The 26,941-nt window shown below is 45.5% G+C and overlaps 1 protein-coding gene across 12 annotated transcripts in view; it reads right to left on the bottom strand.

Annotated features, from left to right (window-relative positions):
* UXS1 (UDP-glucuronate decarboxylase 1) overlaps positions 1-26,941 on the bottom strand; it is a 118,948-nt gene that overhangs the window by 13,924 nt on the left and 78,083 nt on the right. For 5 of the 12 annotated variants that reach the window (XM_009443001.5, XM_063788848.1, XM_063788849.1 and 2 more), the window contains 5 exon segments: positions 21,059-21,102; positions 17,309-17,369; positions 14,970-15,027; positions 12,974-13,077; positions 9,531-10,371 (listed from right to left, as the gene is read on the bottom strand). In XM_009443001.5, coding sequence (XP_009441276.1) covers positions 10,240-10,371; positions 12,974-13,077; positions 14,970-15,027; positions 17,309-17,369; positions 21,059-21,102 — 399 coding nt within the window. In that variant the 3' untranslated portion in view covers positions 9,531-10,239. 12 annotated transcript variants of the gene reach the window in all.

Here is a 26,941-nt window from a genome sequence, read left to right as displayed (position 1 = left end):
GACCCCCTATTTAAAGGGATTTCCATTCCAGTTCTTGTAATATATCCAGAGTGAAAGTTTCCAGTTATTCTTAGGATAAAGATGAAAACCCTTGATGTGTTTTATGAGACCTGGCCCCCTCCCTACCTCTTAATATTCCTGTTTTCAATCTCCCTTGCTCTGCACTTCAGCAAACTCTGCTAGACTGTGAACCCCAGGAAAAGCTCACACCTGTTTCTGCTCACTATAAAACTTTCAGAGCCTAGTATACAGCCTGTCAGAGTAAGTGAGCTTTAATATGTGTCGAATGGATCCTGACTACACAAAGGAAGGATCTAGTCTCATGTTTACATATGGATCTAGTCTCATTTTTACATATGAAGAAGATGATGGCCAGAGAGGTTGAATGCCAGTCAGCTCCTGGGATACAAGGTGAGTTAGGAACAGAGCAGGGATTACGACTCAGATGTGGACATCTTTCCCACACCACATTATTCCTCTCCCTTGTCTCCACCACCCGTTAGCTTATTTATGCCCCACCACAGCAGGGTCTCACCTTCTCCCTCCAAAGTATGCCTCTTGGGCCTGGAGTTTCTTGAGCCTATACTTGGTTTGGCAACAGCAAACTAACAGTTTCTCCCACTCAACCACTGCCCTTGCAGCTAGCTGCCTGTGAACAGGAGTGCGCTGTGACTACAGGTGAGATTTCAATCCTGTCAGGTGTGAAGCTTGTTTGTTTTTGGAGACAGGGTCTCATTCTGTCACACAGGCTGAAGTGCAGTGGTGCGATCATGGTTCACTGCTGGCTCCAACTCCTGGGCTCCAGCCATCCTCCCACCTCAGCCTCCTGAGCAGCTGAGACTACAGGTGTGTGCCACCACGCCCAGATAATTTATTTGTTTGTAGAGACAGGATCTCGCTATGTTGACCAGGCTGGTCTTGAACTCCTGGTCTCAAGTGATCCTCCTGCCTCAACCTCCAAAGTACTGGGATCACAGGTGTGAGCCATAGTGCCCGGCAGTAGTTCATTTAAGCTTGGCCAGAGACCCTTGGCCGTGAGCTTTTCAAATCATATCACCTGCTCCCCTAAGGGCCCATTTTTAACAAGCAGCACTGTCTTCTTCTGTGGATCAGAATTACTCGCCAGCATTTTGTAAACCAGACATTTTATATAAAGCTGATTCTTCAACAGAGGACAAAAACCCCTACTGTAATATACTGACCAAGAGCCACAGATTAAAGACAGGAAGACGGCGTGTGAACAGGCATTGCTATCCCTACCGCCATCTTTTTAAAGCGAAGACTGAGTCCCGGGGAACCCATGCTGGGGACGTCAAGCCTAGAAGAGCAGAGTCCAAGGACTGGACTGACTGCTCGTCTTCAAACATCTGAAGGGCTGTCAAGAGGAAAGTCTTTGTCTTGTTCTTGGAGAGCCCCAAGGGCACAACCAGGCCCCATGAGTGGCTGCTCAGCGAAGCCAATTTTTGCTCAGAATTCTGATAATGGAATGGGAGCTTCACAAAGCTAAGTGCTTCCAGCAGGGCGAGTGAACAGTTGTAAAAACTGTTTATAGAAATTCCTGCGTTTGAAGATGAAAGTTTCTTAAAGTCTGAAACCATGGGATACCCAATGGTGATTTTCAAGTACAACAGCAACTCACTGCTCCATCCCTGCTGAGGCTTTAGGAAGAGATCTAGTCCCCGATTCTTCTGAAACTTTCACTAAAATAAAACTAGTGTACAAACATAAGGAGTGGTGGCAAGGCTAGATACAGTACGATCCACCGCCCCCTTCAGGCTACAGACAAGTAAACGAAGGCTCCGGGAAGGCAGCTGACTTGCCTATAAACCAGGCCGATGCTTTTCGAGTAGTTTCCTGATCTACTCTGCTTCTCCTGTCACATTACTGCAGCAAACAGGGAAACAGGTTAAGTACAGTTGGGAATTGGGATTTATAAAGAGTTGTGTCTTTCCAGTGAGGTACATTTTTTTTCTGCCTGTGCCTAACACACCTAAGATGACCTGGAGAGAGAAAAGCACAATACTATGTCATTGCACCTCCATCAGGGTTAAAATGGAACCAAGAAGAAGCCCACGCAAGCAGCAGATGTAGCATCTATGAAGTGTGAGTCAGACTCCACTGCAAATGATGTGTCGTACCTTTGATGTGATTTGGCACTTTGCTGCTGCTTCTGTTGTTTTTAAATTGGGTTCTCTCACCTTACTCTTTTTTGATTTCGAGTTCCCTTTCTCTCCTTGCTGAGAAACAAATTTTGTGAAAATAAACTGGGACATGGTAAGCATCTATTACCGAAGAAGCCCAAATGCAGAGAGGAACCCCATTGAGTGGGTCCTTCCTGCACTGACAACAGATGGATTTTGCCTCCTGCCATTTGATCATGAATTTGGGAATAAAGAGCGTGGTTAACTGTCCAGGGAAACCTCTCCAGCTGCCCAGCATGCTCAGACACAGTTGTTCTGGGAAGTAGTGAAGAAACACCATATCACCATTTCTGCCTCACATTTGCATATTACATCACTGCAACCTATCACCTTTCAAAGGGGGAAAATAGGTGTTATCACCTTTACCCACATATATTTTCATTTTCAATGACAAACTTTCATTTAACACTTAATGAACAAAATTCCACTTTTAGTGATTATTACCGATTCCTTAGTCCTTTTCAATGCCTTTTAAGTTTTCCTCCCTTTATTTAAACCTAATCTTTCAGATTCAAGCTTTGTCAGATAGATAACAGGCATAAAGCAGAGACCATAATACAGGTGATTTTTCAGCATTATTTGCTATGATCATGAGATTTTTTTCTTTAGCCTATTAAAATGATGGATTATATAAAGATTTTCAAATATTGAGCTAGTCCTTGCATCCCTGGAATAACCCCCACTTGGTAATAATTCCTTTTATATACTCCTGTATTCAATTTGCTAACATTTTATTAAAACTTTTTGCATCTGTACGAATTTGGAATACTGGTCTGTATTCTCTTGTGCTCTTTGGTTTTAGTATCAGGGTAATATTGGCTTTATACAAAGAGTTGGGTAATGTTCCTTTCTCTTCTAGTTTCTGGGAGAGATTGTATAGGATTGGTGTGAATTCTTTAAATGTTTGGCAGAATTCACCAGTCAATCTTTCAGGGCCTGGAGTTTTTTTTTTCTTCAGATTTTAAACTATGAGTTAAATCATTAAATAAGCTATTCAAATTACAAATTTCATACTGAGAATTTCCTAGGATACGTTTCCTAGGAATTTGCCCATTTCATCTGAGTTTTCAAATTTATGTACGTAGAGTTGTAGCTAGTATTCCCTAGTTATCCTTTCAATGTCTATTAAGTGACATCCCTTGTTTCATTCCCATTAATGGTGTTTTCTGTTTTGTCAGTCTTATTAGAGGTTTGTGGCTTTTATTATTTAAGGAGCCAGTAATTTGTTTCACTGATATTCTCTATTGCTTTTTGTTTTCAATACTGATTTCTGCACTTACTATGTCCTTCCTTCTGCTTGCTTTGGGCTTACCTGGCTCTTCATTTAAATTTCTTGAAGTACAAGCTCAAATTATTGAGATTTCTTTTTCCTCTACTGATATTAGAATTTTAGTGCTACAAATTTTTTTCTCAGCACAACTTTAGCTGCATCTCACAAATTTTGACATTTTTATTCAGTTCAATATATTTTCAACAATTATTATTATTGAGACTCCCTCTTTGGCTCATGGCTTATTCAGAAGTGCGTTGCACTGTTTCCAAGTGTTAGGAGATTTTCCTCTTATTTTTCTGTCACTGATTTCTAGTTTGACCCCATTGCGGTCTCTCAGTTTTATTCCAGTTCTTTGAAATGTGTTGAAGTTTGTTTTATGACCAGGATATAGTCTACCTTGGTATATGTTCAGTGGGCACTTGAAAAGAAGGTGTATTCTGCTACTGTTCTGTGGAGTGTCCTATAAATGCAAATTAGATCCTGTTGGTGGATATTGAGTTCAATATCTTTGCTGATTTCCTGTCTAGTTACCCTATAAATTGTTGAGAATGGTGCTTAACTCTCCAACTATAATTTTGGGTTACCTATTTCTCTTCTAAGGTCTACCAGTTTTTGCCTCACATATTTTGCAGCTGTGTTACTTGTTGCATGCACCTTTATGATTGCTGGGGTCTTTTGGTTGGACTGATCCTTTTATTATAATGTCATATTCCTCTCTGACCTTGGCAATTTTTTTTCTTTTTGCTCAGAAATTTATCTAATATTAATGTAGTCACTCCTGCTTTCCTCTGATTTTTGCATAGTATATATTTTTTTATCCTTTTACTTTCAACCCACATATATTGTTTTCACTGAAGTTTCTCATAGACAGCATATAGTTGGGCCATTTAAAAATATACTCTGCCAATCTCTTAATTGGTGCTGAGACCATTTACATTTAATGCAATTATTGTTATGTTAAAGTTTAAATCTGCCGTTTTACTTTGTTTTATATTTTCATTTTCTCTTCCCTGCCCTCCTGCAGGTTGTACTTTTTTTTTTTGGCATTCTATTTTATTTGTGCATTTGAGTACATTTCTTTGTACAGCTTTTTTTGCTGGTTGCTCTAGGTATTACATTAAACTTACCAAAAATCTACTAGTGTCAACTTTTGCCCATTTGGGTGAAGGGTAGAAATGTTACCTCCCTTTACCTTCTGATATGTATAATATAGTTGACTATTTCCTCTACATAGACAGTCACATGAGAATGTTACAATTTTTGCTTCAAACTTCAAACATAATTTAGAAAACTTACAAGGAAAAGGAAAGCCTATTGCATTTATTGATATTTTCATTCTATGTTCTTTCTTCCTGCTTGATGCCACAAGATTCCTTTGTTTCCTGTTAACTGTCGTTAGAAGTCTGCTTATTTACATTTCTCATAATTTTCCTTCATCTGAGAATGTCTTGATTTCCACTTCATTCTTGAAGGACATTTTTGCTGGATATAGAATTCTGAATTAACAGTTTTCTTTCAGCACTTGTGTCACTTATTTCTGGCCTCGGTGGTTTCCACTGAGAAACCTGCTACCACTCTAATTGCTTTGGCCCTAGGGGTAAGGTGTCATTCTGCTCTGGCAGCCTAAGGGACCATGTCTTTGCCTTTAATTTTCAGTTTAACCATGATAAATCTTGGCATGTATTTCTTTGGGTTTATCTTCTTTGGTGGTTACTCAGCATTTTGATTTTTTTTTTTTTTTTTTTTTTTTTTTTTTTGTCAAATTTGGGAAATTGTCAGCCCTTCTTCCTTAAATTTTCTTCAACTCCATCCTCTTTCTTCTTTCTATGACCCCAATGACATGACAGATGCTTTGTTCCACATATCTCCAAGGCTCTGTTCATTTTTGTCAGTCTGTTTTCTATTTGTTATTTAGACCGGGTAATTTTGATTGTTCTATCTTCTGTTCTCTCCACTCTGCTGTTGAACTTATCCACAGAGCTTTTTATCTGTTACTTTTTCAGTTCTAAAATTTCCATTCAGTTCTTCGTATCTTCTCTTTGCTGAAATTTTCTATTCATGTTTCAACCATGTTTATAATTGCTAATTGAAGCATTTTTACAATGACTTTTAAAACTTAATTTGTCTGATAATTCTAAGGTCTGTGTGATCTTGGTGCTGGTATCTGTTGATTATCTTTTCTAATTTACCTTGAGATCTTCTTGGTTTCTGGTGTGGTGAATAATTTTTTATTTAAACCTCATCAGTTCTGAGTGCTGTAAGACTCTGGGTCTGATTTAAATCTTGAATTTTAGCAGGTCTACTCTGACTGCTCCAGGGAGTAAAGTGGGGAATCTGCCTTTTTACTGCCAGGTAGCAGGTGGAAACCCAGGTTTCCCTCCAGGCCTCCACTGGTAACACTCAGGCTGTCAGGGGTGGGGAGCTTGTTACTGCTCCCCATGTGGCCTTCACTGAGGTTGCCTTATTATTGCTGATTATTGAAAGTGCTGAAAGCCCTGACTCTCCACTAGGCAGTTGATGCCATGGGGTTGGGGTCATTACTACCCAGTGGAGATGCAAATCTCAGCTCAGGCCTTCTAGTCCCAAGCCCCTACAGGCCTTTGCTGACAGCACCAGAGCAAAGAGTGGGGGTAGGGGCAGGTTGAGACATCTTCTTAAAGTTAGGTGAGGGCGGAGCTCCAGGCCCCACTTGGTCTTTGCTGGAAGGGATGGGGAGGGGCTGTAGTGTTTTTCATGTGGTGTTTGACTACAGTAGAGCCATTTCTGTTTAAAAGTTTTCCTTTTTACTAGGTTGCCCTTTCCCTGGTATGCTGGCAGCAGTGAATCGGTTTCTGTTGGGGTTTTTGACTGTGTCTGTTGGCACTCTTTGGTTAATAACTTATCCAGCTCCAAGGCTGGCATATAGAAGGCAATAAGAAAACCCAGGGAACTCACTACTTGTATTAGTTTGCTAGGAGAGCCGTGACAAAATACCAGAGACTGGGTGGCTTAAACAACAGAAATTCATTTTTCTCACAGTTCTGGATGCTAGAAGTCCAAGACCAATAGGTGTAGACAGGTTTGGTTTCTCCAAAGGCCTCTCTCGTGGGCTGAGATGGCTGCTTTCTTGCTGTGTTCTCACATGGCCTTCTCTCTGTGCATGCATATCTCTGGTGTCTAAATTTTCTCTTCTTACAAGGACACCATTCAGACTGGATTAGGGCTCACCCTAAAGACCTTATTCTACCGTAATCACCTTCAGAGGCCTAATCTCTATAGTTACATTCTGAGGTCCTATGGGTTAAGACTTCAACATAAATTTTAAGGCAACACGGTTTGGCCCGTATCACCACTGCATTCTTCCTCAGGTCCTGAGGTCCCTGGCTGGTCTACCTTTTTCTATCTACTTTCAGCATATTATGCTTGTTTTACATATAATGTCCAGAATTTTAAATTGTACTTAGTAGGAAGATGAGGGAAAGTATGTCTACTCCATTTGGTAAAAACGGTAGAGTCTCTTCCTTGCATTTTCCTTTATCTTCATTTCTTTAAAAACTGACCTCCCCTCATTAGTACATGGTAGAGCCATCTACACTGACTCTTACATCCTGGAATTCTGTACCACATCACATTAGTTTTACTTCAAGTAAAATGTATATGAAATACAGAAACTTAAAATTCAGCAGCACCAAAATAGCAGGACTTTTTAAAAACATTGTTTTTGATAATAATATCTTTACCTTTTTCCTTCCCACGACACAGTTGTAGATAAAAGTGACTCTTGTTCTCCAAAGTGGCCAAGGTACAAGCAGGACACAATCAGGGCTTTTTAATACAGAGAAAACATGCGGGTTAATCATGGTGATTAGAACCAAGTCTTGCTGCTGTCTCTGAAGCTCAGTGCATCACACCCCAGATACTATGGTATCAGTTCTCTGGGTAATATAACCTTTCAACTCCCTATCAAAGGTAAGAACCAACCACTGAGAATATCTGGATAAAGTCAACAAACCACTTTAAACAGATGAACTGAAACATTAAAACTCACAACTCTTCTGCCCTAGCAAACTGCTGAGGATTTCCTAGATTTCCCAGTCTTAAGAGACCAAACTGTAGCTCAGTTATCACCAGACCAGCATTTCACTCAACACACCTTTCAGATTGAGAACAAGGTCAAGCTCATACATAACTAAGAACCATGAACCAGAATGGTGGCCCATGCAGCACCAGAGTTGTGATCAGAGATGCCGTCAGGGATGGAGCAGAGGCAATGCCACAAGAGTCACAAGAGTCCACCTGGGCCAGTGGGCTGGGCTCAGTATCTAAGAGGGTGTAGTGGAAATCCAGTGTGTTCACTCTCTAATCTGCACCTTGCTTAAGCCCACTATGACTGTCACTGAAGTTAATAAGAGCAGCTGTACCAGTGTCGTCCCTGTAAGCAATAGCAGTGATGCCTCAATCAGGAGCCAATCCTGAGATGCAGGAGCACCACTGTGTTAGTTGGTTCAGGGTACTAGAACAAAATACTTCAGATTGGGTAATTTATAAACAATAGAAATTTACTGCCGGTAGTTTTGGAAGCTGGGAAGTCCAGGATCTAGGTGCCGGCAGATTTAGTGTCTGGTGAGGGGCTGTTCCTCATAGACGGCACCTTCTTGCTGTGTCCTTAAAACATGGCAGAAGATGCAAAAAAGCTCCCTTGGGCCCCTTTTGTAGGCACTAAAGGGCTCTGCCCTCATGGCCTAATCCTCTTAAGCACCCCACCTCTTAATGCTATTGCACTGGGGATTAGGTTTTAACTCATGCATCATAGGGGGACACAAACATTCAGACCACAGTAACCATGCTCTGTCTGCGCACTCATCCCTTTCCAAGCCCCTCAACTCCACTTCCCTCTCTTCCCAGGACATTGATGGAAATGAACCTCACACCACATCCCTGACGCATTACTTCTTTCCTTAGGATGAATTAGATGGATCTCCTCTTTCCCTTCCTCCTCCCTCCCCTGAAAATATTTTATGAATATCACAGACAAGAAAACCAAAGAATGAATCCCATGGAAGAATTCCAGATACTAACTAGCAAGTAACTAGGTAAGAGAATTCTGGACCCTGGGGCCTTTATGTTCTCCCAGATTGCACTGCAGAGCTTAGTCCCCGGAAATTCTCAGCTTTCCCTGTCTACACTCCTTTTTCAATGTCTTGGTTACCATTAGTAGTTCCCAAATGAGCTTCCAGCTCTGTTAATCCCATCTCGGTAAATGGTATATCACTTACTTCTGGTCAAAATAATTAAAATTATAAATAAGAAACCATCTTTGATTCCTCTTTCTCTCTCACACCACAACCAATCTAGCACTGACCCTAGTTCCAGAATCTTCTGGAGAATTTAGCATGACAAAGAAACAAAACCACATCGTCCTCTGCCCTGCCCAAGACTGGGATTCCAAAAATATGTCCAATTAAGAAGAATCCCAAGGTGGTTGTAAAGCACAGGCAAGTCTAGCTTACACTGGTTAGGTATCTTAGGATCTCTCATTTTTAAATGCTTCTGATACATAGAAATCTTTATCCTCTCAGCGCCTGCTCAGGTTTGTGTTGTTGTCACGCGGAGCCAATCTACTTGGAAAATGTGGAGCTTTAACTTACCGCATTGTTCTTCCATTTATTAAGAGGAAAAACAAAATGCTAACACTAAACCTTGAAAGGGTTTCTATTGAAAACAAAAGCTCTCAGAGTTTTCACTCAATAAGCCTAGTTCACAGATCTCTCCAGAGGGGACAATTTGCACCTTTTTTTTCTCCATCTGGTCTGTGTTGCCAAGGAAGGGCACAAAACTGATTCTAACCCTGGCTAAGATCTGAAAACTTCACATGGCAGTGAAAATTATATGCATACACTCAGCCCAAGTAGCATATAAATGCTTCCAATAGCTACATATCAAATTATATAGTGCACAAACCTGAATGTTTTCAGAATTTTCTTTTAAAATAAATTCTCCAATATTTTCCTTAGCACTCCAACAAGTGCCATGCCAAAGCCGAAAGACAACCTTTAAAACTGGAAGTCCATGACTGGTGAGTTTCAATATTTTATTAAAATAGCATATTTAACCATGGTTAACCAAGAATATGTTAACTTTGTCTCCCCCAACCTGCCCCCGCCCCAGATACGCAGCAAAACACAGTAGTGATTTCAAATATCCTTGATCATGACCAACAGGAATATTTCAGTCAACTCTGCAACTCAAAAGTAGACCTTGGAAAAACTCTGAATTAAAAGAGAAACATAAAGCTCTCACACAGAATTCTTTTATCTGCCCTAAAATCAATGCCGGTGCACCACCACCTGACAATACTGCTAGGATTTTTCTTTATGCATAGTATAACGACTCATTTATTAAGTACCCACTTTTATAAATAAAATCGGCATTTTTTGTCCCGCTTAATGTTCCTTTTCAGCTTCACAAAGAAACCAGTAAATAAAACTGTCAACGACAGTCACAACATATGCTCTCACAGCAAGATAAAAAAACTTGAAAATACGCAGAGATGCATCTACGCTATTTTACATAAAAAGAGAGATTCAAAAAGTGCAAGGCAAAATCTGCAGTTTTTTGAGGGGAGCTTTTAGGCACATCCATTTCATTAAAGCAAGCTTCAGAATGAAATTCCAGTTTGTTCTTCATGACACCTGTTAAAGTCTTTCTTTAAACAACAACAAAAAAAGCCAAAAATACATCCCATCAAGTGTACAATGGTAGTCTTGTGTCCTAAAAGTGAGGGGTTCAGTTGTGGCGAGTCCGTCCTTTCTTTATTCTGGCAGGCTTTGGTTTGGGGATGTACTGATTATTTGCCTGGTACTCGAGTTCTTTACGGAAGTAGTGAATTGCTTTGTTTAAACCTTCCTCCAGTGGGACCTGTTTAAAGGGAAAGCAAGAAAGGGAGACAAGGTCACACTGACAGAAGGGCATCGCAGGAAGGAAGTGCCACCTTGCAGGAAGGAAGTGCCACCTTGCAGGAAGGAAGTGCCACCTTGCAGGAAGGAAGTGCCACCTTGCAGCCAGTCAGGCCTCCTTCAGAGGAACACTCACAGAACCATGCTTTGGTTGTGACAGCATCCAGCATCACGGCTCACCGAGAGAAGCCAGAAGTCCTTCAGGGCCGCTTTCAGAATGTACTGTGGAGCTGACAAGTGTCACTCTTACTGACGTAAAGTGAGCTCCACCTCACAAAAGACCCCAACTACCTCTTGCTGGTATAATGTCTACTCCAGTTTGAATCGGCTGGCAAGATTGTTTTTCAGATAATGCCCATGTGCCCCATTCTTTCAGAAGAAATCCACCTTGGAGTGGCGGGAAGATGCTTTGGGAAGGTGATCTGCATCTGATCAACACGCCTGATTCTCCCACGTGACATCAACCCTCTGCACTGCCTAGCAGATCATGGCCCACTTGCACCCCCACCATACTAAGAGGCTGAGTTTGAGAGGGAACCCACGGCAGCCCACACCACAGAAAGCAACCTTCTTCTGAAACTGCTTTGCAGCCAACAGGAAACCAGCCAGATCAACTGCTGATTAACAGCAGAAAGAGAAAAGGTGAAGGGAGGCACTGCCAAGGGGTGCTGGGGCACCACTGGGGGCGAAGGTCTGTCAGCTTGACTGTAGCGATGGTTTCACAGGTGTCAAAATAGATGAAAACTTATCAAATTGTATCTTCTAAATATGGGCAGTGTGCAGTTTGCCAATTATATCTCAACAAGCTGCTAAACACACACACTTGGGACAATTAAGATGGATAATGCCTGTAAGTTTCTTTGGATCATATCCCTCAAAAATTTATTATAAATTAAAACTACTACTAGAAGAGAAACCAGTGGTAGATGGCTCACATTCCAAGAATGTTAGAATATTATAGGTCTAAATTCCAGAAAGATAAAGATACTGAGCATACACACACCTCACATAAAAAGCAATAGTTAATACATAGTGAATGTATATTTAAATCTTCAAAAAATATTTTGTTTAAAAATATAAGCTCTCCTTACAAAGGGGCCAATGGCCCCTTACAAAGCTTCAAAAAAACAAGAAACCTAGGCTGCTATAACCTGTTTTGCACAGCTTGGGATTATTCGATTTTGTGAAGTCTGGGTGTAATTGTATTTTTATTTCACTCAACAAATTTCTGCAGTTTTTAGCAGATTACGTAGACTTGTACATCACAGAATGAAATAAGGATCAGGCTGGAACTCTCATGTCCCTTTGAAGTTCAATATTCTAGGATTCTACTCACTCAGCTCTGACTATGCACATTTTAAAAAGGTAAACTGAGCTCTCCACTGCGTCCCTGACTCTCTGACTGCGCCACAACCCAAGGGCCGTGCCAAGATGCTCCTACATTTGTTGAGCACCCAGTGTGTGTCAGGTCTGACAGGTGCCGGGCTCCTGCTGGACACAGGGCTACACGCCTCTGCCCGAGGGGAGCCCGAATTTCAGTGGGGCACATGAGGGTGGGCAAAGAGGGAACAGCCAGGCAGAGGTGACAGTAAATGAGGTGGGCTTGCTTCTATAGATGTGGCCAACCCAGCCAACCTCCCTACACAGGTGGTCTCTGAAGGACACAGGCAGCCCCTGAGGGCGAGCATTCTCTGGCGGGGAGGAGCCTGCAGTCACCCAAGGCAGGAAGGGCACAGCAGGCGGCAGAGCAGAAGCAGGCGGGGTTCAGGCTCAGCCCCAGGGAGGCGGCAGCCGCCCCACCCTGCCCCCTTCAGTAGACACACTGAAGACAACAGGAAGGCATGCAGTTCCCCTTCCTCCACACCCTTCAGTCTCGCACGCGTCCAACCAGGGGCTCCACTGCGGGGCTGATGGGGACCACTTGCCCCTGACCTGGCCCCACACACTCGATAGGCAGGCAACTGGGGCTACGCAGGGCTCTTTGAGCGTGTGCTGCCAGCGCCCTTGGCACAGCGTTCACAGTCAGGGGTGTGTGTGTGTGTGTGTGTGTGTATGTGGGAGCGGGAGTGTATGTGTGAATGTGAGTGTGGATCAGTGAGTGTGCACATGTGAGTGTATGAATGTGAGAATGTGTATGATAGTGTGAATGTATATGTATGTGTGAAAATCAGTGTGTGTGAGTATACTTGTATTAAGTGTGTTTGTATGACAGTGTATATATGACAGTGTGAGTGTGTGGGAGACAGTGTGAGTATATGTGTGTACAAGTGTTTGTATGGCAGTGTATGTGTATGAGAGAATGTAAGAATGTGTGTGTGCATGAGAGATTTTACGAAAACAGAGCCCAGAGCAGGGGCTTCCAGCCGCTTCCCAGGTAACATTCTCTGAGACTCCTGATACAGGAGAGGCTGTTTACCACTTGGAGAAAACCCTCTATCTGCCTGGATGCTGAGCCCACCTTGCTCCTCCGGGGGCTGTCTGACAAGGGTCAGTGCCTACAGGACAGCAGACACAGGACACGGGAGGCCCCTCCCCACAAGGCAGCATTAACTCCCTGCACTTACCACGGGCTCCCACCCCAGCATCAGCTTTGCTTTTTTGATGTCTGGTTTTCTTTTCTGTGGGTCATCCTGGGCTTCGGAGAGAAACTGAATTTCACTTCCGCTACCTGAGATGTTTAAAGAAAAAAAAAAGGTAGGAGAGAATCACAAAGCATGGGTAAGCACAGCCTTACCATCCACATCAAAGTCAAACCCCATATGCGGTGTGAATAGGGTGCAGGCGGTGGAAATGCAGTTCTCTGAGAAGCCCCAGAGCTCCCGAGGGACTATTCTGCATGGAAGTCCAGGGAGTGCTCCTGCAACTGCTGTGGCCAAGCTGACTGTGTGCAGGCGCCCAGCAAGAGCTCGGTGGCGGGCAGGTTATTCTGTCTCAACAGGCCTGAGTTACCGCCCAGTACAAGAGGGTTGCTCCAAGGCAGACCACCCACACCAGGTAACAAGTGCAGACGTGCCCACCGAGCATGACCCTGGTGTGAGACCACAAACGTGGTGTGGGGCCATCCCTGAGGTGGATGCCCCAAGTGGGCCATACCTGGGTGCTCGGAGCCTAGACAGCCCTGAGACCCAAGATGTGCAGCCACCCAGCTGGAGGGACCTCTCGGAGGACAGCAAAGGCTGGCCTGTTCCACACCCTTGCTGGGCCCAGGACCCACTGGCCAGCAGTGCACAGCCCCACCAGTGACTGTGAGCCAGGCCTGCAGAAGAAAGCCTGTGGAGGCTTTCCCTGCCTCCGTGTCACGGGGGCCACATTGCAGACTCTGCAGCGAATCACCACCGCAGGTGGTTCAGGATGGTCTGTCACAAAGCTATATACAGAAGCACAGCAGGGAAGCTGCGCGCCCCTCCCCGCAGCCTTAGGTTTCAAATAGCGTTTCTCAAGCGTCAGCACGCACGGATCACCTGAAGAGCCTGTCAATGGGCAGATCCTGATCTGGGGGCTTGGGCTAGGGCATGAGAGTCTGAATTTCTAACATGCATCTCATGCTGCTGCTGCTGCGTTGGCCCACGGGCCTCACTCTGTGCAGTGAGGGTGTGAAGGAGTGGATGGCACAGAGCTGTGATCTGAGCCTACCCCTTCCTCACGCAGGAGGAACACACAGATTCAGGATGGAAAAGCTGGGAAGTGCATCGGAGCAGCTGTGGGAGCCACAGATGATGCAGGCTATGTCTGAGGAAGACCGCTGCTTCTACTGCCACGAGCAACGGGAGGATTCCAGCCATCCGGGTCGATTAGACCAATGCCGGTGAATGGCAGCCTGATGCCAGGAAGGGCACACTGGAGGAATTAACCCAGCCAAGCGGGGTCTGGTCACCTCAGAACACACTGTGGCATACTCCTCCTTGGCCTACCTGCCAGTCTAGTCTGGTTGTGACTTCACTCAAATTTCGGGATCAACCCCAGACAACAGACATCCTCCAAGAGTCTGACTCCTCAGAGCTCCAGGAAGTCTGAGGATGAGGCCAAGGGCTCATCCACTCTATGTCTGCAATCCAGGGCTGGTCTGGAAGACCTGACCTTCTCATGGCCTAAGAGTCCACCTTGATGGGGTGCTCCCAATGCTACATTGCCCCCAGTGGGTGGCGGCCAGGATGACCAGAATTGCAAACAGAATTTCAAACCTGCCTGAAGCACACAGCTGGTGGTTGCTGTCTCTTGCTGTCTGAAATTCTATGCTTGACATGACCAGTTCGGAAGTCCAATAGTTGTCACCCATGTAGGATGATCTAATACAATCGTGCCTCAAACACTGGGAGCAAATCTCCTCCTCCCTCCCACTTCATGCAAACCTGCAATGAAAACTGAGGAGAAACCAATCCTGCCCTCCTTTATCTTTCTATTCCTTAAAAATTAGAAAACACTTAAGTATTCCTGATAAAAAGTTCTGCTTTGATCCAATTCAATTAGCTTGTATTAATTACCCACTTTCTAGTCAAGGTGTTATTAACAGATAGGGCAGGCACAGTCGATTTTACTCAGGAAATGACTTATCCTACTTACCAACAAGGTTTTTAATTAACTGAGCAAATTCTAGGATTGTGTGTTCTTCTGGGTTCCCCTAAGAAAGAAACGGTTTCCAGTTATAAGCGTCATGACAACAGCAGCAATCCACCACCCAGACCACAGGCGTGTCTGCAGAGACGTCTACTGGCCGAGTCTGACCTCCCTGCACTGCTTCAGCAGAGCTCCGTGTGCCAGAGGGTACTCCGCTTCCAAGATGACAGTTACTCACCTGGCAGTGCTAAACTGCACCATCTATACCTTCAGCCTCTAGGCTGCTGTGTACAAGGCTGGGCTTTGGATAGGTCAAGAGTTTCTGATGAAGGCACACACTCACTGAGTATCAGACAATTTCCATATCTAACATAACTTCAATGTCACTTTTATAAAAGCTTAGGTTTACAAAATTAGCTCTCCTAACACTATCTATTCCCCTCTGTGTGAGCTGTGTTAACCGTGTCAGTGATGAAGGACTTGTAATCTCACACCCAAAAGCTAAGGCAGAAATGAGTACGCTCACAGGCGAGTGTCCCCGGCAAGCCAGAGGACAAACTCCAAGCATTTCATGAAGAGAGAATACTTGTGGGGGCTTTAAGGAAAACCACTTGCTCTTCTTCTCCCTCCCATCACACATCAGAGCACCTGTTACTCTTACTCTGCCACCACTGCCCTCATCATAAGAGACCACCACAAAGTCTGATAATCCTATACCCTAAAGCCTCTTCATGCCCAGGTCCTCGGTTAGCCTGAAGCTAGATGGTAAATGTGGAGGGAGAGACCCTGGGCCTCAATGGAGCACAGAGGGGATGACTAGCCAAGTGGAGCGACGGAAATTTGCAAGAAAGTGATTCTGCCTTTCTCCTGGCAGATACACGACTCCAATTTTAGGAACTGTCCCTGTGCAAAGGCCCTCCACAAAGAGGGAAGGAGGAACATGGTGTCTACAGAGAAGAGCCTGGCTGCCCAGGGAAGTCACTGACAACACCCTTGCTAAAGAACCTGCAACAAAAACGCAGAGCAGGGGCGGGTCGGGCCTCTCCAGTGTACACAGGCAAACGCTGCAAGCAAAATGAGGCTTACAGTGTGAGGCATGTTCTGGTCTGTTTTAAGTGAATGTTTTTTCAAAAGTGGCACACTGTACCCATGAATCAGCAACAGTCCCAGAATGGAGTCAGCACTCCAGGGCACATTCTTTCCCACGTGATGAGAATTCCCTTTCACCTCGGGGAAAAATGCATGGTCTGCAATGTATTTGAGATGGCTGGTTACAAAGACATGCATAAGCAAAGGTGACATGGTTTGCAAGAAACAGGTCACATGGCCAACATTTTAGAGTTCCCTGAACTTTGGAGTGTTGTGTAGGAACGAGGAGAGGTAATTTGGGAGAAGCACCTGAAATGACCCCAAGGTAGGGTTAAGGGGGAGGTCTCTGTGAGCTAAGAGGTTCTTGTGTCCACTGCCATCAACAGAAGCAGAACATCTTGAATGCTGGACAGTCCACATTGGAAACCTTGCATTTTAAATGAGATGGAACAAAACTGCTCAGAAAATCACTCAGTGATAGAAAGGGTAAGAGGTCCTACCATGACCTTGGCTGATGCACCAAGGAGGAGGCAGCTTGGGGGGTAGGACCATGTCCTTCAAATCCTTGGAGAGTTACCACACTGTAGAGGCATCACACTAGCCATGAATGGCCCCCAGGTGGAGAAGTGAGGTCAGTGGACAGGTGTGCAGAAAGTGAGATTTCTGGTCCAATATGAGGAAGAGCTTTCTGCCGGCCAGAACTGTCCAAAGACAGGGTGAATTTCTCTGAGCAGAAGCAAGTTCGCCAGCACTGAAACTGCTCAAGGCTGGATGATCCCTCCAACAGGGAGGTTCTGGGGCTGTGGGCAGGCATGCAGGGAAGGCAAGAAGCCATGAAGGTGGTCTGTCCGGCTAAATGACAGACATCATCAGCAACCGGAAAACTTTCCCTCTGAACAACCTCCATCTTCTAAAAACGCAATCAGGTCTTATAATGACGACCCGCCTGTTAAATAGAGAACGAGATGCATACACATGTCCACCTACTACCACCAAAAGGCTTCACACAATTTTAGACCCGGGTCCTTCAGAAGGTGGAGGGACTGATTACATCACTCACCCATGCCTTGCAGATATTTTACTTCTTTGTATACTCTTACTTTGTGTTTGTTTTTCCTCTAGTATTTAGCAAGCAACAAACACAAATGTCCTAAGTGTGCCGATGGCAAATGAAGCAAAGCCTGGTGCTGCTCATGGTTTCACAAATGAACGAAAGTCTGAGCTGTCCTGCAGAGTGGAGGGAGAGGAGCACTCACCAGGTTGACCGGGCTGCTGACGTTGCTGTTCATGAGAGCCACGAGGCCATTCACTAGATCACTGGAAAAAAAGGGGAGGCAGGTGAGGCTCTGCCTGCTGGAATATGCTAGTGCCACGCACCACATAGAAGCCCTCCCAGAATAAAAATTACCACCCCCAGGAGAAAACAAAAACCCAAATGGAAAATTGAATGTCAAAATAAAATCCTACAAACTAAGATGGTGTTTATAATGCGAAAGTATTTATGGATGAAATGATATATTTGATGTCTGGGATTTGCTTTTTTTGGGTGTGGTGGAGATAGTTAAATAGGATGGAAGCTGAGTGATGGGGCTGAGTTCGCCACTGCATTTCTGAAGTCCTTTAACAATTAAAAACTAAGCATAAGTTAAAACAGGCATACACTCAAAAAAGATGGAGTTTACATAAGTTTCCAAAGAAAATTCATGTTTAATGTGAACCCAGTAGTTGACCTGTACGAAAGCACATGATTACTTTTAAAAACAAGATCCACGGAAATGAACGAACTCCAGTATGTGATCCCCATACTGGCAAATCACAGATAAAGGCAAACAATACTGAGGGTTGAAATAAACAGAAACGTCACTCCCTACTCCCCCAACCTTAAAGTCGCCACCCCCCAAAACGCCTCGTATGAAACGGTCAGGGATATTTGGATGTTTCAAATGGATTGTGATCAACTGGGCCATGAAGGTGAAGATAAGTAAGCAAACTTTCGCTTACCAAGGTTTGGTTCTTATTTTCAGAAGCTTTAAAGTGTGGCTCTGTTAAAAAAAAGTTACTTCGTAAAAATGACACCTCACTGCTAAGCACAAGCACTTTTTCTACACCAATTTTCCATGAGCTACAATTCTTAGAAGACTTTTAAAGCTCTGACCCTTCTCCTTCTCCTCCTCCATCGTTACCAGTGAGGAGCAGGTCACTCTGGGTCAGGATAAACTTCCAAAAGAAAACCGCAGATAGGTTTTGCTTTCAATTGAAAAAAACTACTGGGGTATTTCGTAAATCAGATATTTCTGCGTTTTCCTTTACGACAAATGCGTATTTCATATGAACATGCTTAAAATGTTCTATTCTCAAGGATCAAGCACAAATGCAAATCCCTGCTAACCTTGGATGATTTCTCCTTTACAGAAACTAGCAAAAAGTCACTTCATCACTATGGCAGTATTGCTACATTACAATAGTGCACTCATGACATACATCTGTGCACGTTTATAAAAAGACATTAAAAGCTGCCATTCCATTGCATCCACAATATGATTTAATATTGAAACTGGGGGGTGGGGTTTGAGTTGGAAGAAGGGTGACTCTCAGGCAGTCATCCTCAGTGGGGCAGACGGGAGAGCCATGGGCCTTTTACATGACAAACTGGCAACTTTTAAGGTCAAAATTGCATAGATCACACTCTTTAACCTGAAGCTCTTTACAAGTGTCATTTTGACAAAGTGACTTTTAAAAAATATAGCATGCCTTTGTTATGTAAATGAGGACAAAACCGGCCATGAGAATATTAAACAGAGTCATGCCAAAGTGCCGATGCGGATGGCCACCTAGACCTCAGACTCCCTGCACTGTTGTTTCAAGGCAATCATGGGTTTGGGGAATGGTTAATTTAGTACAGTAACTATATGGACCCAGACATCGTGCATTACTAAAAGACGCTCAGTTCCTAAAAAATTGCTTGTGAAAAACATCAAAACTTTGGTCAGTTAATGAACTCAGCTGAGTCCTCAATAACTAAAAAGTTTAAGTCAGGAAACCCTTGCCCAAGTATGGCAAAGTCCCTGAAGCCTCATCATCTCAGACTCTGCTAACGTGAAACCAGAGAGGATCACCAGAGTGGGGAGTAAATCAATACTACTGAAGTGTTATGAAATGGGTTTTCTAAAAGGGTTAACAACCATGTGTCTCGGGAAACTGCTCATGCCCTTTTTTCAAGTAGTCAAGTGGTGTGGGAGAGGACGATGCATGTGAAGGCAGCTAGGAGCATGAGCCACGACCATCAAAGCAGGCACAGGACAGTGACCAGGCCATCAGAGCGGGCCAGGCACCCTGAGTGGGCCAGGGTGCATTTTGTCCTGAGCTGGGACAGCACATAGCACAGGCATCACTGAATGCTCAAAATATTTTAGTCCTAGCAAAAAGAAAAGTCTCTGAGGCTATTTTAAATGAATTTTGCACACAATGCCCTTGAGATAATGAGAGCAGAAAGAAGAACGGGTTCTGACTGGTTTCCTTTTACCACACAACATCCCATTGATATTCCATGTGGTGTGGGGGCTGGAGAAGCCTGGGGGCCACTGGTGAGGCAGCCCGAGGCAGGCACACACAACCGAGGACAGCAAGACTCCCTCAGAAAAGGGCACAGCTGGGTGAGTGGAGGAGGATGGGATAAGAATGCGTCACTACGGAAAGAAGGTACTCAGTCCAAGGGAGGCCCACAATTTGGTCCCCATACAGAAGTGTGCCATGATAGTTTCCTCCAGGGACATAGTGCCTACGTTAAGTGCTTTGAAATGAACACAGTCCCAAAGCGGGGGCAGCTGCCATTTCCCTGTTAAATCGCTTTTTAGAATATGCATGCCTATTTGGGCAACAAAGTTGGTTATAGTACACTTCTGGGCTTTTGCCCCTTGAGGCAAGATACTAATGGGTGGGGAGGAAAAAACTACTGACTGTGTAAATGTTTACTCACAGCTTTCTTTTGGAGTAAATGGAAATTCACAAATATTTTCAGCAAAAATCTACAGTGGTTATTTTGATTTCTTTTTAAAATTTTATTTTACTACCAGTTCCATTTCTCCAAGGGACTCCTACCCAGGACCCCTACCTAAGGGTCCTGGGTAGGTAGAATTTTATGTGGTTGCTTTGGCTGAGGTGGGACTTGGGGGCTGCCCCGACCCGCACAACAGCCACCATCTCACCCTAGTGCCCCTGGGATGGCCCCAAGACAGCAGGAATAACACTTCCTGATTGACAGGCATACTGGAGTATTTGCAATGAAGAGTGAAAATATGTGGGTTCAAAATATAGAACTGGGTTTTACAACAATTCAGGATACCAGAAACTTTCACAGAATTTACAATAGCCACATACTGGTGGATGCACTTTGGCATACACAACTGCTTCTATCCTAACTACTCTGAGAATCCACACTGCCTTCTAAAATTAATCATCAACGGAATGGAACAACAGAACAGTGGATTTATAAGGGTTGCCAAGAAAGCAATAAAAATCACCATGTGAATCTATTCAAAAAATATATTTTTATCTGCATTTAGTTTCAGCATGAAATTCAACATAAGAACACTATCTACCTTGTGCCCTCCACAAGGACTATCTCCTCCACCCCGCGAGCCATGTTTGCAATGGGTCAGATTCTGGCATTCACAGGTCTGCTGGATGCAAAAGGCCATCTCTTAACTCCACCTGCGCTGAAATCACCCAAGTCACCCTCAGAGCTGGGCAACTTCACCCACACACCGCTAGGTGGCAGTAAAAGATTAGCACATGAGTCACGATAGTCATGGAGATGAATGCAAATTTTAACTTTTAAACAGAGAACAGCAAGTTTTCCCATCATAAAATTAAAAATTTTTAATCAATATATAGTGTTAGCGTTGTGGAAATGGTTAACATATACAAGACACTGAACTGTCTGTCAAGTTGGCATGACCCCTGCTCCAAAGCACTGCTAAGGCTGGGGCAGGGCAAGACAGTCTTACCTGACGTACTGGAACGCCCTTGTCTGAGACCCGGATCCGTATACCTGGAAGGAAACCAACAGTGAGGCCTCCTGATAAAACCACACCAGTCCTGCGTAGGTGTCCTTGAAACTCCAGGGGACACAGTCCGACCTTGAAACTGATCCCAGGGGGCAGTGATGCTGAGTCAGAGCATCTAGCACCACATCCCGCACTCTACTTCGAGACCACGCCTTGACAGTGAGATGGTGGCAGCAATACCTAAAGTGTGCACCTGGTATAGCTGTGTAAAGTTTTCCCTCAAAAGACAGTGCCTGAAGGAATTCGCTTCTGCTGGAGTCTTACGATGTGTCAGGCATCATGTGAGGCTCTGGGGGGCTGTGACCTCAGAGTCCAGCTAGGTGACAGATCTACAAACAAACATTAATACATGCATTTAACTGGGGTTCCTCACACTGACTGCCCAACAGCAGAGCTGGGGATGCCACCCAGGCTGGTTCACAGACTGGGATGAGGCCGGCATCTCCTGGTATTGTTACAGCTAGCTCCCCAGGAGATTCTAATATAAGGCCAAGGTGGAGAGGCATGCAGGAGACTCTGAAAGTGATGTGGAGGTGGCAGGAGGGAGGGTCACATTCCCCTTTGTTTCCACTGCACATTTGCTCCACACTTCCATAGCTTGGCTTGTGTTCTTTGCTCTGCCGGCTAAGACCCTCTTGTCTACCTTCTACCTGGCAGAGTGCTACTCATCCTTTAGGGACAAGCTCTGATGCCATCTCCTGGAGAAGCTTCTCTGGCTCATTGCCCAGGGAAAGCCCTTTGCCAACTGCCCCCAACTGTGAACTCCCCAGAAGGACTGGTGTCCGAACCCCCTTTGCCCTGCTGGAGCCCAGCACGATGCGAGGTGCGATACCGGCATGGGATGAGCACCTGCTGAATGACCTGCGGAGCGCCATGGATCACGCCACTCACTGAGGCGGAGACGGCAACAGAGGTGCTTGGGGAGATCTCCTAAGCGTGGCATCACAGGAACAAGAGTGCCCTCGGGGGTTTTGTTTGCTTGTGTACCTCCCTGTGGTGGAAAGCAGGCAGCTGGGAAGAAGGGACTGCCTTTGGGAACAAGCTTGATTATAACAACCCTGGGGCCTCTTCCCGCCTGACAGCAAAAAAGAGCCCCTGCCAGCAGCTCTGTGAACAGCACCAGCCCCCTCAGCCCCAGACACTCAGCCTGGCTTTCCCGGAGCTCCCCGCTCCAGCTTGGAGAAGGAAAAGGGGAAGGAGCAGGTGGAGAAGAAAAGCACACGCATGGCCGGGCGCGGTGGCTCAAGCCTGTAATCCCAGCACCTTGGGAGGCCGAGGTGGGCAGATCACCTGAGGTCGGGAGTTCGACACCAGCCTGACCAACATGGAGAAACCCTGTCTCTACTAAAATTACAAAATTAGCTGGGTGTGGTGGTGGGCGCCTGTAATCCCAGCTACTAGGCAGGCTGAGGCAGGAGAATTGCTTGAACCTGGGAGGCGGAGGTTGCAGTGAGCCGAGATCGTGCCATTGCACTCCAGCCTGGGCAACAAGAGTGAAACTCCGTCTCAAAAAAAAAAAAAAAAAAAAGCACATGCATCAAACCCCCTGAAAGCCTTATTTATTTAAAAAGCAGGTTCAAAGGCTATCTCTGTTTTCTTAATAAACATTTATATGCCAATTCCACAGGTGTATCAGTTCTATCTATGTAGGTTCTGTTCTTGGGGGGAAGGCCTTACACTGAGAAAAGGCTGGGGATACTGAGGAATGGGGATTCCTGTCAACACAGAAACTACAGCTGCAACAAATCTCAGTAAAGGAACATTGAGGAAGGATGGGCATGGGCCTCTTGGAAGCAGAGGGGAATTCCTTGACAGTTCTGCCTGAACCTGATTCTCTGGCCTGGCTGATACTTCTGATACATGTGAGGAAGGTAGGAAGCAGTGGGCCTGAGATGGCAGGACAGGAGGTCCACCCACTGCCAGCTCCCTCAGCCTGGAAACTCCCCTCTACACCAGTGCCGTAGGTGTAACTCTTTTTGTTTTTTACAACCTTATTTTGGAGATGAGGTAATGGAAGGTCAAAGCGCTGGAGTGACCTGCATTCAGCAGAGTGAAATTTATCTTGACTCCAAGTTCAGAATTCTTTTTCCTGCCCTATTGTGTTCATAATTTCAGAACTACCTGTAGATTTTTTTTTCTTTTTTCAAACTGTGGCTCTCAGGCTGGCACCAGGCCATTCTCCAACCTCACTGTAGTGAGTATCGGATTTAGGCAACTCCCGCATCACAGGCTCCTCCACAGGTGGGTTTGGGGCTGTGCTGCTGTCCTCCCCATTGCCTCTGCCTGCATCCGGGGCTCTGCTCTCAAAGCTGAGCGCACAGAGGCACCTCTGCTGCTTGTTTTGCACCTTCCCACCACACTCAGTCAGGGCCACTGTGATGGTGGGCTCACCAGTCTGCTAGTGCATTCCAGCCACATTCACAGAAAGCCCACCTTTGTCCAGAGCGGCAGTGGCCTTCAACAAGCCAGCCGAGGCCAGTCTTCAGTCTGATCTAAAGCCCAGGCTCGCTCATCAGAGCAGCGGTGTCCACTCACACACCGTCTCTCAGAGAGGAGCCATGGAAGAGCACAGTGGCAGCTTTCCATTCCACCCAAACATGCCCTGGAGGAACACAATCCAGGGCAATACATGCTGGGTAAGCCCCCCGACTGGGATGGGTTAACTAGGCTGCCAGGGTCAGGATGTGAAGAACCACGCCAGGTACCTGCTCAACCAAACAAGGGACTTGTGGTGGAGACATTCAGCAGCTTGAATATCACTTAATCCCGAAGGGCTGCAGCCTGGGAAGTCCAAAAGGCTCCCAAAATAACCTGCAGTCTGCTGGGTATTTCCCACCGTTGACTCATTCAAAGTGCACTGGAAGGAGAGCTACGACTGTGGGTGCATTTCCCTGCGTGACTCGCCAGGGGCAGCTCCCCACCCAGCCAGCACCGACACAAGGTTCATCTGCAGGCACCACGGTCACCGGGTAAGCTATGCTGCCTTCAGGTACGGTGACACAAGGTGCTCAGCAGCACTCCCTCTGAGGTCCCACCTGAGGCCCAACTGGGCCTCAAGGAAATAGTCCCTAGTACAAGAGGAGGCTGTTCTGCCTGGGCTGCAGTGGAAAGGCGTGGATCCCGTGGGACGCCCACTGCATACCCCCACAGACCTTGCTGACACAGTCCTGAAGGTTTGTATGCTCCAGTGTGTGCATTAGGCTAAGATGCAATGTCAGTGGCAGCCTGGAACACTTCCTTCCTTGTGTCCTTAAGAGTCCTGCTGGATTTCAGTTTCTATAGCATATCACATCCATCATCTGTACTTTGGTTTAAATTAGCCTACCTATTTCACTAACACAGTACTTTGCAACATGAGGATTTGTAATTCATGTGTGAAATATTCACTGTGTGCGCTAATGTGAAAATGTAAAGTAAAAGAAAGGGGTGTGTGTGCAAGAGAGAAGATGCTATGCCATTATGCCCCATCCAAAATATCTGTCTTCCCTGGGCTCTAGAATGCAACTGCAGACCCTGTGTACAGCCCTCCCAGCATGGTCTGAGGCCTTCCATCTCCCCCACTTCAAGATAAGGCCCGCAGGGACTTGGCACAAATTGGGTGTGCAGCGAAATCCAGGGCATGAATATCACAGGGATCTGGTGTGGACAGTTGACGTCAGCAGAGCTCCCTCGGCCTCCTCATTGTTCTTCTAACAGAAGACAGTGTGAGATTCGGTCCCTCTGGCTTCATTTCACAGAACAGGAGAGATGCAAGGAGATTCGTGCAAGAGTCAAGGCTGCTACTGGGGGCCGGGGAACGAAGGGCTGTGTGCAGGTCAAAGCAGCATGATGATCAAGGAGTAACCAACAGGGGAGAGGACCGGCCGGGGGTGAGGGGCAGTAAGGAGCTCTCATGATCACTTAGCAATGTCCCCAGCCGCTGTGCTTTATGTGTTTAAGATGTAACAAAGATTCTTTGCTTGGCCAAACTTCGTTCAGCCTCCAGTACCTTCTCCTAGGCCCATTTGTGCACTTCCTTGTAAAATGTAGTTTTGACAAGAACCCTGCTAAGTCAGTTTCACAAGAAACCCTTACCCTCGATATCTGATCACCCTCGACATCTGACATTCCTCACCCCCCCTATCCCCTAGAGTGTGTCCAACCACCCTGGCCTGTCGTCAGCAAGAATCCTGTTAGGTTGGTTTAGCTAGAATCCTCCTTACCTCTGATGCTTCCTCTTAATAATTTTCCATCCACTCACCTCCTCCCTGCTCCTTGGCTGTAAATTCTGCTTGCCTGTGCTGTATTTGGAGTTGATCCCAGTCTTTCTCCCCCGAAAAATCCCACTGCAGTGATCCGTATTCCTGTCATGATGGTCCTGAATAAAGTCTTCCTCACCATACTTCAGTACCATTGAATAACTGTTTAACAAATCCTATGGCTTTCCGCCACAAATGAAGGCCCAATGTAAGAATCACTTAACATACCACAGTATCAATAAAAATGCTAAAACATCATACCAGCTTTGAATTGGTCTTAGAAGTACGATTTTTCCAAAATTTCCCTTTGGAAGAAGAGCAAGGCTTTTAAAATGATATCGAACTGGATTCAAACCCCAATTCTACGACATCTGACCTGTCCTGGGCAAATCCAAACCTGGGATAAATCATGTAAGGTGGAAAGCAGAATGACCCCTCCTGTGAATGTGAGTGCCATAACTGAACTGTGGGCCAAAGCCTCTTCGAAAATAAACTTAGGACAATAGCTCTACCTGAACCATACTCATCTATTTTCTAATCTGACATGCAAACTTTGCTGAACATGATTCCACTTAAAATATAGCTTTGATGTATGATGCACTTAACCCAGCGACATACTCCCTGAGTCCTCATCACAGGCATCTGGTACAGCAACGAGTGAGATGCTAAGACAGGCATGAGGAATCTGCTCAAAAACACGGCTGCAAGGTAAGCAATCACACCCATCCCGCTTGGAAAGGGAGAATGAGACGCTGAGCTGTTTCTGGCCACCCTCAAAGAGGTCACCTCAGAAGTGACTTGTCGGAAATGTAGCAGAAAAGGAAATAGGTGGACACACCTCCTTATTTCCCTTCCTCAGTAAGCCGAGTGTTTCTAAAGACAGGCTGGCTCAGGCAGGCCTGCGAGTCTCTCCCTAGACTGCTCCACAGAGCCATCTGACAAGAGCAAGGCATGATATCTCAATTGGACAGAAAAGAATGAAGTCAGTGACTTCATCAAATTCTTGCTGGGAAATAGAATTCTGTGTGACAAAGGAAACAAAACATATTCTGAAAGGCCTCCCTCGGGACTTCTGCCTCCTGCCACCAGAAGTTGCCTACAGAGACTGAAGCCCGCCACGTTCTGGATTAACTGCAGTCATGGACGGCTCCAGAGATCTTCTCCCTTCTGTCTCTGGCACAAAAGCTTGCTCGGTGTGAAGACAACACATGAGTTATCACCTCTGCCAACAATGCATGCATTCTTAGGGAGGCTAGGGGACACTGGGAGCCCTGGCTGTGGCCAAGGAGGCACTAAATCAAGCTGCTTCTTGGAGGCTTTCATGGTTTCCTCTGCAAACAAAGCAGCTCTCATCTCACAGCATGAGGGAGTTTCTGAACACAGTTGCTAAAAAGGCACCAGGCTGTCCTCGAGATGTGGAATTCTCAACTGAGCAGGTGGACTAAGGGGTTCGCAGGTCACGGCACGAGCTCCTAGGAACCCCAAGTAGCAGCAAGAGGGTTACATGAGATGATAGTAAGTTTCACCACTTTCACTTACCATAAAGGAAAGCGGCCACTACAAACCCAATAATTAGTCCACTCAA

The sequence above is a fragment of the Pan troglodytes genome, chromosome 12 (assembly GCF_028858775.2).
Source record: "Pan troglodytes isolate AG18354 chromosome 12, NHGRI_mPanTro3-v2.0_pri, whole genome shotgun sequence".
Classification (NCBI taxonomy): domain Eukaryota; kingdom Metazoa; phylum Chordata; class Mammalia; order Primates; family Hominidae; genus Pan; species Pan troglodytes.
This window is presented reverse-complemented; position numbering and strand designations above follow the sequence as displayed.